We start from the raw sequence: 17791 nt of genomic DNA, 5'->3' as shown, positions 1-17791 counted from the left end.
CTCGGTTTCTTTAAAGACACCGAGGCTCGACGCGCCGTCGGCGGATCGTGGGCGTCGCCCGTCCGCACCTTGTCGCTCACGCCAGCGCGAGCCTTATCGGGGGCGTGTCCTCGCGTTTCTCACAGACCCGTCCAAACTCCACAGGGTTACCTGTTGCGAAAGCGCCCTGCGTAACTCCTGCATGAGTGCCTGAAACCCTTCTTTCTAAAGTGGTTTGCTCGTGTACATTGTTACACAGAGTCTGCTACTACACCCATTCCTCGTATAACGGGCTTAGTTCTTTCTTTGCGATCACGCAGTTAGGCAAAGAGGGGGTTGGTTAACTCTTATTTATTCTGATTAAAAATGTAGCGCTGGATAAATGGGTAAACAATTGCAGCTCAAACTTATGAAATGCTTTGAGAAAAGCATCAGCATGATAAAATAATGCATTAAACATAATGGTAGTGAATTTGTCCAGACTGGAGAAAACCGATTCATAACCAAGTCACCAGTATCAGAACTTCTGGACACTTATAATACAGGTTTAGATCCCAAATCAAATGTTCCAAATCGCTTATTCATAAATTATTTTTAAGCTCCTTTTTCAGTCTGTTTCACCCTTTCCCTCTGACTATCACTTATTTTCTCTTTTAATTTTGTTGTTTTATCCATTCTTGTGCGCCACTGGTTTCTGCTGCTCTTTTATTATAGTCATTTTTAAACGCAGGTGTTATTCATAGAGTTTTATTAGTTACATGAATTGCCTGCCTAGGTGGTGCTATTAATATTATTAATAATACTACAGCTCTGGTCAAATTTATCAGCACCCAAGGGATTTTATCCATACCTCTTAAAGTAAAAAGAGACAGAAGGATGTATTCCTTATGTTATGTTTCACTGGCAAAAGTAAAATATATTAAGAAAAAGTACATTTCAAAGATTATTTTTTTTGTGTAGAAAGATTGTCTTGGTCAAAATTACTGGCACCCAAAAATCAGTACTGAGTTGCCCAGCCTTTAGAAATTATAACCACTTGTAAACACTTCTGATTATTAGCTTGTTCAGCTTATTTCAGATTCCCAGTGAATTTTTTCCTCAGCTGCAGTATTTTTCTAATTCTTCAGTGCTGCTGTAGAAGGATGCTAACTTCAAAACAATGAGTTGGATATTCCGTTCCAAAAAACTTGAATAATCTTCATATTTCATGATGCAATGCACTTCTTCGAGGCCCTCGATACCAGAGGCAGCAAAGAAACCCCACAGCATTGTGGAACGTCCTCTGATTGATTTCATGGACCCTAACCCTAACTGTTTTTTTTTTTTTTTTTTGAAGGCCACATTTTGCCATCATTAAACTTAACGCTCATTTGTACTTACAATTTTAATTTTCATTAATCTCATTCATCTCACTTTTGACAAAAGACTGAGGGTTGCTCATATGAGTGTTTGCAAAGTTCAGTCTGGCTGTTTTGTGTCTTTCTTTCAGCAAATTGGCCCTGTGTTTGCAGACAAAAATAACACCCTCCCTACAGTCAAACTATGGAGTTTCCGGAATGCAGTAGTGCTGCTTCACCTCCTCTGGTACAGGGGCCTTGAATGTCTTCATAGCATCATGAAATATGAAAATTATCAAGGCATTCTGAAGCGCAATGCCTAAAATGTCCCATGTTTTCAAACTGGGTCTTAGTCAATGATTTTTTTTATTCATTTTCATTTTGGGTTGTCAGTGAAGCTAATAAAACCTGGAGTACTTTTAGTGTTTCTTTTTATTTTAAGAGATGAATAAAAGTGCTTGGGTGTCTATAAAATCTGAGAACTGTACCTGACCATACAGCTCTCGTTATTGTCATAATCATTTGTAATGCCTGTAACCCCTTTCTGCTGAGTTATTAAAAAAATAGAAAGTTAAGCCACACAAAATTATTTGTAATGATATTGCATTTGTACAGAATACTATATGTTTACAATTATGTCAAGTTAAGTTTAATGGAAGGCTATCTTTTGCCTTTGCAACTTTCATCGTATCCTTTGAAACTTTTTTGATTAAGGGCTCATTATGATTAAAGGTGATAAAGAGAAACATTTTTGGCCAATTTTTATGAGACTACAGTTACTCAATTATTGATTTTTTTTTTTTTCCCCCATAAAAAATAACATTATTTTGACCACCTCACAACAGGAATTGACTCAATGGAGTAATTTCGCAAAAGGATATAAGATTGTTATGTGAGGAATGGGATTAAATTAGATATTCAATGACAGCTTGGCCACATCCCTCACAGTCAATATTGGTTGAGGCCATTGCATTTGCTGAATGTCATATGGCCTTTGCACTCATTGTTTCAATAAAGCAGCTACACCTTGTCACTTAGCAAGGTGTACCTCACTGGTCAGTGATGGCATGCCTCCATGGTCCATATAGGGATATACAGCTATTCAGACCCAAAAAAACTTCTGAACTCTCTTTCACTAAAGTTCTCTGAAATTTATTAACAGACCATATTTCCAGACTATGGAATACAGAATTCAACATGATCAGAAACATTGCGGAAGATATATTGTGTGTGGTATTGCATGTTTTTTTCGCTGAAGGTTCTTGCGTGACCACTTTAACCTAGCTATTAAACACAATCAAGAGTTTTCAACCATTGATTTTATCCAGATTTATGTTTAATGTCTGCATACCTACATTTTGTTAAAAGGTGAGTGAGAACAACAAGTAGAGCACTAGTGAAAAAAAATACAGGTCTGCATACTGAAGGTTGCTGGATTGAATCCCACATCCACCACTGCTGTAGTACCCTCAGACAAGTTGCTGACGCAGAATTGCTCCACTAAAGTGCCCTAGAATAAAAGCAGGCAAGTAATCGTAAGTAGCATTGCTTAAGGGTGTCCGCAAATAGACAATATACTCAGCTGCAAGCGGTGTATTCAGCAAGAATGTTCTCCTCTTTCATGGGCAATACAATTGCACTATTTAGAACTTTTATGAAACTGACTGACAGATTGTGCAGAGCACTTCTGCTTTCATATTTGCAAAACATACCGGTAAGGCTCATACGCCACACCTCTCCATCGCACTGCATCGTCACCTGTATGTATACTTCACCCTACCCCACCCCTCTGGCCAGCTACGGTTATAAGTCAACACCAGAACCATTCTGCACCTCATACACACTCTGCACCATTGGAAAATACACAGGGCAAAAGAGATATGGCGAGCATTGCCGCTCAGCTGGCCCGGAGGAATGCCCAGGCGGAGGGACTGGGAAAAAAAGGAAATGCAATCCCTTTCAACAAGCAGGATTTCCAAACCCTGCAGTTCAGTTGCCTGCAGAATAAAACTCTGTTCTGCGATGACACCTTCCCTGCTGAGCCGGCCTCCCTGGGGTACAATGAACTGGGCCGCTACTCTACCAAGACGCGAGGGGTGGAGTGGAAGAGACCCACGGTAAGCATGTTCTTTCACTAATGAGGGGAGTGAAAATAAAATGCAATACAGTAAATGGCCAGGGTGGAAAGTTCCTCCAATTGTATATAAAGGAAAACTTGCTAACTTGCTTTCTTTAAGTTATTCTGAATTGTCAGTGTATCTCGATCATTTGTCCCATCTCTATAATCTTTGTGAATTACATGTGAGGTAAAAGCACAGTATTGCTATGAAGTAATATTGTAATCTGTTTAAGATACATAGAATAAAAAAAACAACAAATTCTTTTAAAAAATTTTCAGCATAATCCCATGAAGCCAAAGCAAAGGGTAAAAGTATTTTGAATTTTGTATTTTTCTGAAAATAATGATAAACAAGCACTGGAATAAACAAAGACGGGTGTAAAATGTGTCATGCTGAGTAGTCAAGAGGAATATTATTTTAATTAAATTGCTCTTTCTCTCCAGTTATTGGATTTACAGCACATCATTTACTCTATTTTATTTTCTACCTAATAATACATCTAATCCCATATGTGTGATTTCCCAGGAATTATGTTCAAATCCTCAATTCATCATTGATGGAGCCACCAGGACAGACATCTGTCAAGGAGCTTTGGGTGGGTGTGACACACGCACATACACATAAAATACTGAATAAAGCCTATACATATAAATACATATAAATTACTGAAAGCTGATGTATTATTAGTGGTGATTAATACAGCAATATAATAAGATAATAAGTACACAAGCAAGGAAAACCCTTAAATCAGAGTACTTGTTCATGAAGATTATGTTTAAGTAGCTTTCATATCAGATTCTATTGTTAGAAACTGACATTTATAAAACTTACTGAACACAGGGGTGATGACTGCAAATTTAAATTCGGTACGATGGCAGTCACAGAGTTCGCAGTCAGTTATTGGATTGCTCCCTTTATTGTACGTTCGGAGGTGAAGATTCATAGCGAAAGAAGTCAAAAGATCGGTCTTTGACAATGTCTTCACAGTCATATGTAGTTATATTGCAGATGTAGCTCTCAAAACCCTCTTCGAATATTGCTGAGGATCATGGAGCGAAGCATAAAGTACAACATATAAAGGCTGGCTTTCATTACTGAAAAAATGGGTAGACTCATTAATTAAGAGTTAATTTTTATACAAGCTCACATGTCACACCCAAATTCAATACTCGCCTGTATTTGCGTTTTACAGTCACCACCCTATTCATATTCAAGATGAAATCATAAGTAAATAAAAAAGACAGTCCTGTAATATTTCATCTTAAGGTACTGCTTTGCTTTATTTATTCTTAATAATTTATCCTTCAATCAAATAACATTGACATTCAGTTTTGGATGAAGATGTTCTCTTTCATGTTTGTTTCAATTTTCTCAGTACAAACAAAAAAATTTGATTTCTCAGACTAAATTTGTTATTTTTTGCTAGTTTTTCCTTTATTACTCGCGGCTTGCGGAATGTGAACTGTGAACTGCGAACACTGAACTGACCTGAAATGTCTGGTCTTAGAATGATACAATACAACCACCAGCTATATAGTTTTTATTAACCTCTTCAATAAAAATGCACTAATCACATTCTCAGCAAAAGGTGCCAATGTTGCACTGCACTGGATGTGTTTTCTATTATGCTTTTCTGCTAGAAAGTTTTTTCTTTTTTTAAACAAAATGATGATACTGATTTGTAGCATTGAAAAACACTGATCTCCCTGATGTCATCACTAGACATAACTAGGCTTCTTTACCCAAACCCCCTCCTGAGAGTTACTAGTGTAATGGATGGACCAAATGGAGGAGACAAATGGGAGGTTTTCTTGTCGGCTGCTGTATATCCTTGTCATCTCAGAGACGCGCTAATCTATTTTTCTTTTCCCATTGGATACAAGCATGTGCTCTTTGTTTTGTTCAAATACAGAAATTAGCAGTGCTGTTTTAGAAATGTTATTCGGATCCGTATTGAGATTCAATTGCGCTGCAGCAGCTCTGGGGCCTCGCGGCACCTGGGCTGTGTGTTTGCTACCTACTACAGGTCCAACAAGTATTTCTAGATCAAGGATGTCAAAGTTCCAGCAGTGTCCTTCTGTTATATTCCTCAGAAAGGTATTTCCACTGGATTTCATTTCTAATGTATTTGCCATTATGTAAGCTGTAAAGTCCGAGAGTTGTATGTTGTAGAGTTCTAATGAATTAATAACACTTTGATTTCCTTACATTTAGCTCCATTTTAAACACCTCAGAATTCACTTTGCCCTCTCCTGTTCCTACATATGCTTCTGGAAGGTTGTACAAATACACTTCTCTTATGCATATATACACACACACACGCACACGCACACACAAACATTTTTTGAACCGCTTGTCCCATACGGGGTCGCGGGGAACCGGAGCCTAACCCAGCAACGCAGGGCGTAAGGCCGGAGGGGGAGGGGACACACCCAGGACGGGACGCCAGTCCGCCGCAAGGCACCCCAAGCGGGACTTGAACCCCAGACCCACTGGAGAGCAGGACCTGATCCAACCCACTGTGCCACCATGCCCCCCTTATGCCTATATTGATTTTTATTCCATGTACTACTGTGAAAATTTAATGTAGCATGTAGCCCTGTGAGGTCTGGGGTTCGAGTCCCGCTTGGGGTGCCTTGCGATGGACTGGCGTCCCGTCCTGGGTGTGTCCCTTCCCCCTCCGGCCTTACGCCCTGTGTTACCGGGTAGGCTCCGGTTCCCCGCCACCCCGTATGGGACAAGCGGTTCTGAAACTGTGTGTGTGTGTGTGTGTGTGAGGCACAATCTTTTATTTGGAATTAGTGTCTGTTTGCTTTTTTAGACACATTTGTTTTGCAGTGAGCCCTGAGAAATGCTGAATTGTCAAGGAGGGAGCTATAACCTCAAAAATTTGTTTGCTTCAAGGCATCCTTTGTGAATTCAAGATACAGTCTTGTTCTTTCTTAAGTTTCTGTCAGGTGCTGAGTAAACTTGTAAGTTTTACAATCAAAACAAGTACAGGGCAAGGCTAGGAGTGTCCCTCTTGAGATATGTTTTTTGTTAAACACACATACGTTCATGTTGTAAGAGCCGAGGAATTTCTCAGAGCCGTATTGTTTGCTCTGTGCTTCACGGTCTGCTGTGTCTAACCGTTGGTGAGCACATTCGGCCTTTCATCGTTGCACTCAGGCTTTATTACCTCATACTGTACATATACAGTACAAGCCCAGTAAGTACTACAAATACGATATTGGAAGAAAATGTTTCTATTCTGGATGTTTTGCATTTGAAAAACAAAAACGGTAGCAAAAAAGCTGTATGTGACACGGAAGTTTACAGGAAAAGCCCGCCTCAAGACAGTGGTTCCCATAGCTTTTGAATAGTGTTCTTGAGCCTTACGAAGGTCATTCGTTCATTTATAACATGAAATTTTTCATTAGTTCCTGAGTGCCAAAATTGGCATACCTTCATGTTAGATTATGAGCGTCTGATTAAAACAGATAAATACACACACCATCTGAAACCGCTAGTCCCATTGGGGGTCACGGGGAGCCGCAGGCTAACCCGGCAACGAGGGCTGCAAGGCTGGAGGGGGAGGGGACACACCCAGGACAGGATGCCAGTATGTCGCAAGGCACCCCAAGCGGAAGTTGAACCCCAGACCCACCAGAGAGCAGGACCCAGTGAAACCCACTGCACCACCGCACCCCCCTTAAAATGAATACAACTGTTTTAATATTTCCTAGTTTCCGTATCATGGCACAACAACAAGGTAGCTTCACTTCGTTAATTACTCTGAAATACTGTATGGCTGTCTACCTGCACACGTTCTGCTTTTTTGTAGCTGTTACACACTACATAAAATTTGTATACGTGACACTCGCTATTTGTGTATTAATTCAAACTTGAAAAAACAAAACGCAACAATAAAGACAAAGGAAGTCAATGAAAACAATCCAGATGAATCCACATTCACCTGCGAGTCAGCGTGGCTTTGACAGGCCGAACGGGGGCCATGATTACTGAGGTTAAACAGGTGCAATTAGCATACAAGGGCTAATGAAGGTGAGACCTTAACACAACATGTGCCAAACTATAAATGCACAGAAACAGTGTGATGGCTCTGGTCTCACACCGCTCAACTGTTGGGAGGCACACAAAATCCAAGCTCAGTCCTTATAAATGCAAAGAATCTTTTTTATAAATCAGGGGTATCGCACGAAACCCTATAAAGCAAATTCTCGTTTCCTGGCCACCCCATCTCCCTTTTCTGCTGTAGGTGATTGCTGGTTGTTGGCTGCCATCGCTTCCCTAACCCTGAACAAAGACATCCTAGCACGTGTCATTCCCCCAGGGCAGAGCTTTCAGGAGAGCTATGCAGGGATCTTCCACTTCCAGGTGAGAAGGGATTCAAACGTGCAATGGGAGAAAAAAAAAAAAAAAGTCAGACTGATGTTTTTTCCTCTGTTTCCTGAAGTTGTGGCAATATGGCGAGTGGGTGGATGTGGTGATTGATGACCGGCTGCCCACCAGAAACGGAGAGCTGTTGTTTCTGCACTCAGCGGAGGGCTCCGAATTCTGGAGCGCCCTGCTGGAGAAAGCCTACGCCAAGTGAGTAAAGACCTCCTGTGTTTTTAACAATTCACCTGTTACTCCCTTAGAGAGGAACACCACACACCGAGCTTGTTTGGAAACCATGTCCAGTCACGCAGGCTCTGGGGGACAAAAAAAGAAAAACAGGGTGACTTTTTTTGGACTGTGAATAATGCACAATAATTTTAGCCTTAAGAAATAATGGGACTGGGTTCTTTGTTTCACAGAAACGGACAAACTGTCTGGAACAAATTGTGTCCACTAACCAGGAAAAGAGTGTATTTCAGAAAATATTTAAAAATGTAAAACAGTACTTTATTCATTATCGTCCTTAATCATCACTCTTACTTCCAGGATGATGTGGATTTTTTACGTTGCTTCACATTGGTTTTTACATTCAACGGGTTATTTTTACACAGATGGATTGCTTAAAGTTTACAGCAGTTTTGTTGATGCTTACTTGAATGCAAGTTGTGGGATTTAAACCCTCAGTTCTGGTTGCTGACCCACCATGTTGTCCTTTTGAAGAGTGAACGGGTGCTACGAGGCTTTGTCCGGGGGGTCCGCTACTGAGGGTTTTGAAGACTTCACCGGTGGAATCTCTGAGATGTACGAGCTCAGAAAAGCTCCACCCTACCTGTTCAAAATTATCCAGAAAGCCCTAGGACTTGGATCTCTCCTCGGTTGTTCCATTGATGTAAGTGTGGCTTATAAATGCAACACTATGCATAGTTCCTACTGTACCACCTTCCTCTGTGCATTGAGGTAAAGCAACATCTTAAAGGGTCTAATACTCCCTATTTAATCAGTTTTCACTTTCAATCACATATATATTAGCATAGTTTTAGAGTGACTGCCTTTGGTCCCAAGATCGCAAGTTCGATCCCCACATCCAGCTGTAGTACCCTTGAGTACTTACCCTAGATTGCTCCAGTAAAATTACCCAGCTATATAAGTGGGCAAATAACTGTAACCTTAACATTGTAAGCCTCTTTGGAGAAAAGCATCAGCTGAATGAAGTAATGTAACTTAGTGCTATTCTCAGATAATTCATTTCGATTTAGGCCAAACTTGAGAAAATACTTGACACCAATACATACTTTGATTAAACTTTTAGTCAGCATATGATAGCTTTGCATTACGCAGGTGAATACATAAAAAACAGGTAATGTACAAAAATGAAATTTAGTTTCACCTGATCTCTGTGAGTGGAGTTAATAATTCATTATTAACACTGACATTCATTTAACTGAAACTCTTTGCCCTTCGACATTTTCAATGTCCTAAAGTGTCCAGGTTTCTGTGTTTTAGGCTTGGAAATACCTGTATTTGTTCCAATCCTGGCATTTTGGTTTGTTCCCAGATCACCAGCTCATATGAGACTGAGGCTGTCACCAGTCAGAAACTTGTTAAAGGACATGCTTACTCCATCACTGGGGCTGAAGAGGTAGGACATCCCCATACGGCATTCTAAAAGCACAATTTGAGTATTTGACCAACTTTACATGTCTCGCAGGTGCATGTTCACGGCAGGGTGGTACAGCTAGTGCGAATCAGGAACCCGTGGGGTCAGGTGGAGTGGACAGGGCCCTGGAGTGATAAGTGAGTGCGTTTCGATACCTCAACCGCACAGACCCAAAGCAGAGCCACGCCATGAAACGCAAACTCATGTTTTCCCTCATTAGCTCTTCGGAATGGAACAGCGTTCGCCCCGAGGAGAAAGAAAAGCTGGACTTCTGTGCAGAGGATGGAGAATTTTGGTAAGACCATGAGTCTGCCTTTGTATTGTCACTCACTCATGAGTGAGTGAAGAAGGCTGCTTAACTGATTAACAGAAAGCCTCAAGGGTTTTGTCAACTTTATTATCAACCTAACAGCAGCCCTTGCTGCCTGTTTACAGCGTTTTACGGCATTTTCCTGTGTCCCTAACTAGGATGGCCTACTCAGACTTCGTCAAGCAGTACTCCAGGCTGGAAATCTGTAACCTGACCCCGGATACACTGAACAGCGACTCAGTGGCGCGGTGGAACTACTGCCAGTTTGAGGGAATATGGATGGTTGGCTCCACTGCGGGGGGTTGCAGGAATAATCAAGGTAGAAACAGTCTTATTTACAAGCAAGGTGTATGTTCTTAACAACTGGTGGTGCTGGTTTCAAGACGGCTTTAAAACTTCCAGAAGTCAACCTGAACACCCTTTGAAAGCGTTATAATGGCATGGAGTCAAGGGACGGGTGCACCTATCCGGAAGTACACATAAACAAGCTGGTACAGCTGTAAACATGAGACTGATGTCAGTGTAATTGCTAAGAACATAGACTTGTAACCCAAAATGCAGGTCAAAAGAAGTCCTGTCATAGCACCCTTGAGCAAGGAGATTAACCTGAATTGCTCTGAGATGAGTAGGGAGTAGATCTTTCAAGCTGATTCTGGTAAAAGCATGATTTAAGAAAAGTGGAGAAAACGAAGGATACTTCTGTACCTCTTTTCTTCCCCCTTCCAGCCACATTTTGCTCAAACCCCCAATTTGCGATCATATTGGAACACGTGGATGATGATCCCCATGATGGGGAGGATGGGTGCACATTCCTTGTGGGCCTCATGCAGAAGGATGGGCGTAAGGAGAGGAAATTTGGACGAGACCTCAACACCATTGGCTTTGCAATCTACAAGGTGAAAAAAATCACAGAAACTCAGAGTCTGAAAAAAACAAATACATTGCAGCTTCCAGATGATCATTTTAAAGGGTGTTGTTCTGATTGTGCTTTTCAGATCCCTGATGAGGTACCGCTTACCCACACAGGAGAAATCCTAAGATCAGTGGTCATTGCGTACTGAATATGACTCATGGAAAATAATTTAAACTACCTTTCTGCAAGCTAATGACATACAGTAAGTCACATGTGCTCTTCTCTGCGTTTTGGTGTAGTACAAGGGGCGCACCAATGTCCTCCTGGGCCCAGATGTGCTCTTGAGGCAGCGTGCCGTGGCCATGAGCAATACCTTCATCAACCTGCGTGAGGTCTGCAACCGTTTTAAGCTTCCACCTGGAGAGTATGTCATTGTGCCGTCCACGTTTGAGCCTCACAAGAAGGGGAACTTTGTCCTGAGAGTCTTCTCTGAGAAACAGGCCACCACCAGGTTGGGAACATCCTTGCTTGCCTATACGTGTGTCAACGCGTATGGTTTGCACACAGCATACATAACCTTCACCTTCTTACAGTCTGTTTACCCAGTTGTTTGCCTTCAGTCAATTCAATATCCGTATATCAATGTTACTTCTAGAAGGACATTTTAAATCATTTTAAATGGCACCTGTAAATCCCGAGTTAATCTGCAAGTTTCACCTTTTCAAAAATTAGAGCAACTAGGTAGAGATAAAAAATGTTCTTGTTAACTGTGTAGTTTAAAAGTCAGTTTTACCCTGTTCGAGATCATTTTTAACTGATAGAGAAACTGACATGAGAGTTTGAAATCCTTCTAATTTATTGTTGTTGCTTTGCTGTTACAGCCATATGGATGAAGATATCAAAACAGATATAAAAGAGGTAAATCACTGTGAAAAGCCATGCTTCAAATGAAGTCAAGGAAAAAAAATGTAACTTATATTGAGTTTTCAAAAGAGGGTTAATAGTCTTGATTTCTGCACATAATCATGTAGTATGCCTCAGACACATTTGTAGCAAAATTATTTGTAAAGATGTTCCAAAATTTAATCAGGGTGTGGGTTTATATAAAGAAGATTAAGTACATTGTAAAAGTCATCAACCTTTTTATGCATTTTCAGCATGATATTGCAGAAAATGATGTGGATCCTCATTTCAGACACCTATTCATGAAGATTTCTGGAGATGTAAGCAGTTTAATCCATTTTTGTTCACTCTTGTGTGATTTCATTACAAGCTTTACTGAATTGTGTGACCTCAATAATTTCTCTTAAATTTTAATTCACTGTAGCAATTCAGTGGCAAAAGTTTAAATATTTATGAAAAGGTTAATTAATAAATAAAGGAAGCCCAATATCTACACGCTAATTGTTTATATTTTTTTCTGAACAGGATTCTGAGGTGTCTCCATTCGAACTTGTGCAAATTCTCAACAGAGTTGTGTCTAACAGTAAGATACATTGCATGTTTTGTTGATTATTCCAATATTTGATTGCATAATACAAAACGGGCGCAATGACATGACATTTCCACACCGTACGACAGGAGCTGATATCAAAACAGATGGTTTTAACTTGGATACCTGCCGTCACATCGTCAGCCTTTTTGATGTATCCTTTCTTGAATTCCTTGTTTATGTTTTTTAAAATGACATGAAACAGCCTGAGCTTCGCACATTCCTTGAGAATCCTCCTAACTGTAGTTTTCCATTGCCTGGTGAGTTTGTGAATTTATGTCTTACTGTACAGAAAGTAACGTCCTATATTATCTTTGCCCTCTGCTGTAATTATGCATCATTACATTGAGCAGAAGGTAGTGTGATATAATCTGAAAGGATCCAGTTCAAGTGTCCACGGTGAGCTTCCAGTTGTAGAGCTGAAGAAGCCCTGAACTGTGTCATAATACCGATATGGGTCCATTGAAGGGTAGCCATACACTCACTCATCCAGTCACACACTAAGGGCAATTTAGAGTGAACAGTTCACCTGAACTGCATGTCTTCAAACTGTGGTAGGAAACCAGAGCACCAAGAGCCAACCCATGCAGGCTGAGGTGGATCTGAACCTACGCCTGAACAGAAACTGTTTAGAAAACCCACAAGTTTTATTGGAAACCATTTCAAGCTGAGTTTTGATCACCCGAATGTTGCCCTTGAGAACTTGCAAAGAAGAAACAGGTTTTTCAGACATTTTCTGAACTCATGCCAATGAATGCACACTCATTGCACAAAGATTGCCTTGACAGCCTTCAGAAAGATGGAAACGGCAAACTGGGCCTGATTGAGTTCCACGTTCTGTGGCTGAAGTTGCAGAAATATCTGGTAGGAATATGAGCAGGAATTAGTGTGTGCGTTGCATTCTTCACACTGGCTCTGCTCATTTTGAATACTGAAACCATGACTATTCAACCATTCTGAAGTAACCCTAACTTTCTGATGTTCTGCAGGAAATCTTCAAGAAATTTGACACGGACAATTCTGGTACCATAAGCTCCCATGAAATAAGAGGTGCTCTAAATGCTGGAGGTATAGTAATTCAGTGGTAAACGTTCAAATATCTGCTATATAGCTTTCCTTGTAAAGACACTTCAGTATCTCTATTCAGAATGCACACAATTTTAGCTAAATCTTAGTCGTTTTTTACAATGAACTTCAAGATATAAAACTATCATGCAATGTCAGGTTCTTTGTTTTTTATTTATTTTTTGCTAATATAACTGCTTTAATCAAACTCGTATCTTTGTTGGAATAGGATTCCAGGTCAACAACACTGTTCTGCAGGTCATAGTGTCCCGCTATGCTGATGCTGAATACGGCATTGACTTTGACTGCTTCGTAGACTGTATGATTCGACTGGAGATGCTGTACAGTGAGTCTATGTGCCTGAACCTATGGGCTACATTCATAATCACAGTTTTTGGCTCAACAGCCACAGTTACAAACATTATACACTACAAATGTCGGTTACACATATAGGGAACTGCCAAATAATAATCATAAAGTGGGGTATCACAAGGTTCCAGAACAACTTTAATGCACTTAAGTGTAGATTCTATAAATGTCTGCAATATATTGGTGGGATGCAACTCCATTCTTCCCAACATCATTTGGTGTCTTGCTTATGGAAAAAAAACCGTCTAAAGTGGCACATCATTTTTTTTCTATAAGTACTCGGCAGGCTTCAGATCTTGTGACCCAGTGACAAGAGTATATGTTTTTTATCATCATCAGGTTGTTCAAACCATCGAAGAACCACTTGCACCCTGCGGCCATTCCATTACAAAACTGAAACTCTTCACTTTAGAAAAAATGTGATCACTTAGCATTGCTTCCCAATTAATTGGCATTGACAATTATTTCCCTAAGAGAACCCAGGAACTAACCATACACCCCACACCATAAATAAGCTAGCAGGGCCATTCATTGTGAGAGACATGCATGACTTTTGATGTGTTCCATTCAAATATTTTTCTGCTTGCTGAAGATAATTAGACAGATGACCCACTGTTTATGCTTTTTGTCCCACTTTACCCCAAAGAGCATTTTTTTCAGTGTAATAAGGTATTTATACACAACCACCTGACCATAATATTACACCATCACCATCATCTGAAACTGCTTGTCCCATACGGGGTCGCGGCGAGCCAGAGCCTAACCCGGCAACACAGGGCAAAAAGTGTGGGGGGGCACACCCAGGACGGAACGCCAGTCCGTCGCAAGGCACCCCAAACGGGACTCAAACCCCAGACCTACCGGAGAGCAGGACCCGGTCAAACCCACTGCACCACCCCACCCCCCCGCCATAATATTAATCTTGGTGAATTTTTTCATCATCCTTAGGTTATGATGTTTTTTCCACCAACATCTTTGCTAACATTATCTTGCTGACGTTAACATTCCTCAAGAAACATCAACAAGTTGCAGTTTGAGTTAGAGCCGTATCATCCACAGATTGTCACCAGAAGGTATATAATTAAACACGGGAACACGACTTCACGCTTGAGGGAGGGGATTATATCCACGCAGTCAGGGCATCAGTTACGTTTCTCTAGGGACTGCAGTATACACCATTGATCCAGTCGCAACTACTTGATCAACACTGTGAGCTACAGAATGATCTGTGCAGTACTGAGTGCAGCATAAGTAACTGATGTGGCAGGATAAGTATTAAAAGACCATGTAAATGCCTTCAAGTTCTTCAAATGGATGTTGTGGATGTTGTGGACAGCCATTTCTGACACACATTTGAAAATGATCAAACCAGGGTTAAAAGTACACTAATGCTGTAGTTATAAGTGGATACAGGACACATGTTTCCCCTTCCAAAATTAACTGGAAGGAATAAAAGCTGCATATTCAGTTACACAATAAATACTGAACTTAATTTACGTTATTTAACCCATATTTGTTGCAGACATCATGTTGCAGATGTCATCTTACTATTAAAAATGACTGTGCAGAATGAAACTAAACATGGAAAATTAGAAATATAGTCACATTTTGAATTCATTTTACTTTTCTTAACCCTAAACAGATATGTTTAAGACCATTGATAAAAAGGATACTGGGAAGATTGAGCTGGACCTGTCACAGGTTTGCCCATTGTTTGTTTCTTCTGGGTTTTGTTTAAGTGGTATAAAAGTATGTGGGTGTTTCAGTGTTTTGTATATAAATGCAAAATACCAAAGCATTACTGATAAAAAAATATATTCAATTTTCCTCAGCAGTCAGGGAAAGTGCACATGCATACTTTTCTGCAGAAGCATTCATTTACCATATTCATTTGCCGAAAAAATCTATTTATTGTATTTATTGTTTATTTTATTATTCACTATTTTCATTTGCCAGTGAAGGTTAAATATCATAATTTTTGTATCTACTGCCCAGCTTAATGTACGTTTATGTTCATTCCTTATGTTATGTATTGCTTTTCCAGTGGCTGTGCCTGGCTCTTCATTAAGACTCTGAAAGGTCATAACCAGCATGGATGCAAAACCTACCATTTCAAATCATTTCTAGTAGCTAAGAAGCCTTATATGATAAATTGTGTTGAGTGAATCTGCTATAGATTGTATGGCAATAATAATTACTAATGTATTCATATATTTTATGGATCAAATGCAGAAAGAGCTTATTTATTCTCATCCATAAGTAAATCCCTGCTAAAATGCTTTTGCACTTTTTCAGGCAGGTCTGATTTATGCAATGTATCTATAGTGTTCACTGAATTTCAAGAAAACAATAATTATTTTTGTCAGTTTTGCAAAAATCATCAGCCTTCATCCTGATTAGATCCGTCTGGACAAAGCTGAACTGAATCCAAATAAACAGCCTGTCTTTACGATTGCATATTGACTAATGACCAAAGAGGTAAAATCATGCAATAAATTTGCGGTGTATTTCTTCCACTTCACTCCTTTCATTTCTCAAATTAAAATAATACACTGTATACTTAATATATGCCTTTGTGGACTTCTCTTTCAATTATATACTGAATTAAGACTTCAACCACTGCCCTAGGCTGAATAAGGTCTGTAAACTAAACTCATTTGGCTTCTTTCACTTTAGGAGCACATGTGGGCTTATGTACACACATGTAAGAGCTCTTGTACTTAACTTTTGTCTGGTTTTTTTTATCATTTAATTTGTTGATCATTTCATGTTGTACCATAATTTTAGGAGCATAAATGTTCTTGCTTAAAGTTGTTTTCCAATGAAACAAGCAGCAGAAGAACAGAGTGATTCAGGAGAGTGTGTGAGTGACACAGAAAGAGTGTGTTTCACTGATGTATGGATGAGTGAGCCAGTGTAAGTAGTGTATCTAGCAGTGTAAGTCACCGCGGTGAATAAGGTGTGTGGGCTCATAACACTACATACAGTTCATTGGAAGTCGCTTTGGACAAAAGCGTCTGCTAAATAAATTAAATGTAAATGTAAAATGGAGACGAAGGAACTGGTACTGTGCTGTACCCACCCAGTGTATTTACAACTGAGAATACTGCGTGTGGCAGACAACGGTTGTATCCTTACGTTGGCTATGATATAAAATACACAAGATGTGAAACACTGACACTGCCTGAACTGAGACAAAGCTACAGTACCTCAGAAAAGCATGCTGGTACATGTTATCGGCGCCAAAGCGCAGATATCTGGGTCATGATTTCAGTGTATGAGACAAATATAAGTATATGGCAAGTGGGCATCATTTTGAAAATGGTGCTTTGCAAACCACCTCGAATTACCACCAGGAAGTGTTCAAATATAAGTGATCATAAGATGGTCTAAGACAGCATTGATGGATGGATGGATGGATGGATGATGGATGATGGTCTAAGACAGCATTACTCACCGTAGGCCTACTGTCTACAATCTGTTCTCTTTGGCATAACATATCAATAATATATACCCATAATAATACCCAGTCATCTTGTTATTGTGCAAAGGGCTCCACTTTGAACAAAAGAACAGTAGGTTATCCACATCACTAAGGACAGGACGAATGTGAATTTATCGATAGGTCACTTAACCACCCACGACATACTGGAATTTTTGCCCTTGTATTTTGTTACGTTGTTATGTATCTGTGCTCATTTCCTCAGTACACTGTTTGGCTCTACATCATTGTGACCCAGTCCTATCCTGATCTGTTGTTATTCACATAATGCTTTTTACGGATAAGTGCAAAGTTCACACATTGTCCTGGTGTTAACGTGTATTCTGGTTTATGGCCATTATTCAAATATAAATTCAGATGAACTAGTGAGCATAATTTCCATATCACTGCAACCAAATCGGCAACTGCAGTCGATGACAGAGGGTTTACTCTGTAACGCCGTTCCACGGATAGTCCTTGCGAGATGATGGGCAGCACGGCGGTTAAAGCTGGTGGCATAGCGCTTAAACTTGATCCTAGGTTCCAGTCCCGACTTGTGCTGCAGGAGCCCGGAGCAAGGTACTTACCCAACTGTAGAAACGTGAAACATTACAACAGCTGAATGAAGAATGTAGGGATACGGTATCTGTTAGTAGATCATCCTGTTCGTGCCATGGGTAGAGCTTGGCGGAAATACTCTTACTGCAGAACCTCAGAAATTCGCACATAAGCGAGTGACGTGTCAAAC

The 17791-nt window shown here is 40.1% G+C and overlaps 1 protein-coding gene across 1 annotated transcript; it reads left to right on the top strand.

The window, feature by feature from the left end:
• Positions 1-3131: 3131 nt before the first annotated feature.
• LOC108933713 (calpain-2 catalytic subunit-like) lies at positions 3132-16102 on the top strand. The gene is made up of 21 exons (XM_018750939.2): positions 3132-3433; positions 3962-4031; positions 7695-7813; positions 7893-8026; positions 8537-8705; positions 9372-9455; positions 9525-9610; positions 9694-9768; positions 9942-10102; positions 10510-10679; positions 10779-10790; positions 10936-11147; positions 11518-11554; positions 11794-11859; positions 12065-12122; positions 12218-12282; positions 12924-12992; positions 13118-13196; positions 13423-13539; positions 15205-15263; positions 15607-16102. Exons 1-21 carry the CDS (start codon positions 3197-3199, stop codon positions 15628-15630), a joined length of 2103 nt encoding a protein of 700 aa, XP_018606455.1. The 5' UTR covers positions 3132-3196; the 3' UTR covers positions 15631-16102.
• Positions 16103-17791: the final 1689 nt, after the last annotated feature.

This window comes from Scleropages formosus, chromosome 16 (assembly GCF_900964775.1).
Source record: "Scleropages formosus chromosome 16, fSclFor1.1, whole genome shotgun sequence".
Lineage (NCBI taxonomy): Eukaryota > Metazoa > Chordata > Actinopteri > Osteoglossiformes > Osteoglossidae > Scleropages > Scleropages formosus.
The sequence above is the reverse complement of the archived record's forward strand: the minus strand, read 5'-3'. Positions and strand labels throughout refer to the sequence as shown.

Bases quoted from the DNA above. Each gene is read 5' to 3' on its own strand.
- LOC108933713 (XM_018750939.2), top strand. From the start codon at position 3,197: ATGGCGAGCATTGCCGCTCAGCTGGCCCGGAGGAATGCCCAGGCGGAG. The intron at 9,769-9,941 runs GTAAGACCATGA...GTCCCTAACTAG, and splicing joins GCAGAGGATGGAGAATTTTG to GATGGCCTACTCAGACTTCG. The intron at 13,197-13,422 runs GTATAGTAATTC...TTGTTGGAATAG, and splicing joins AGGTGCTCTAAATGCTGGAG to GATTCCAGGTCAACAACACT.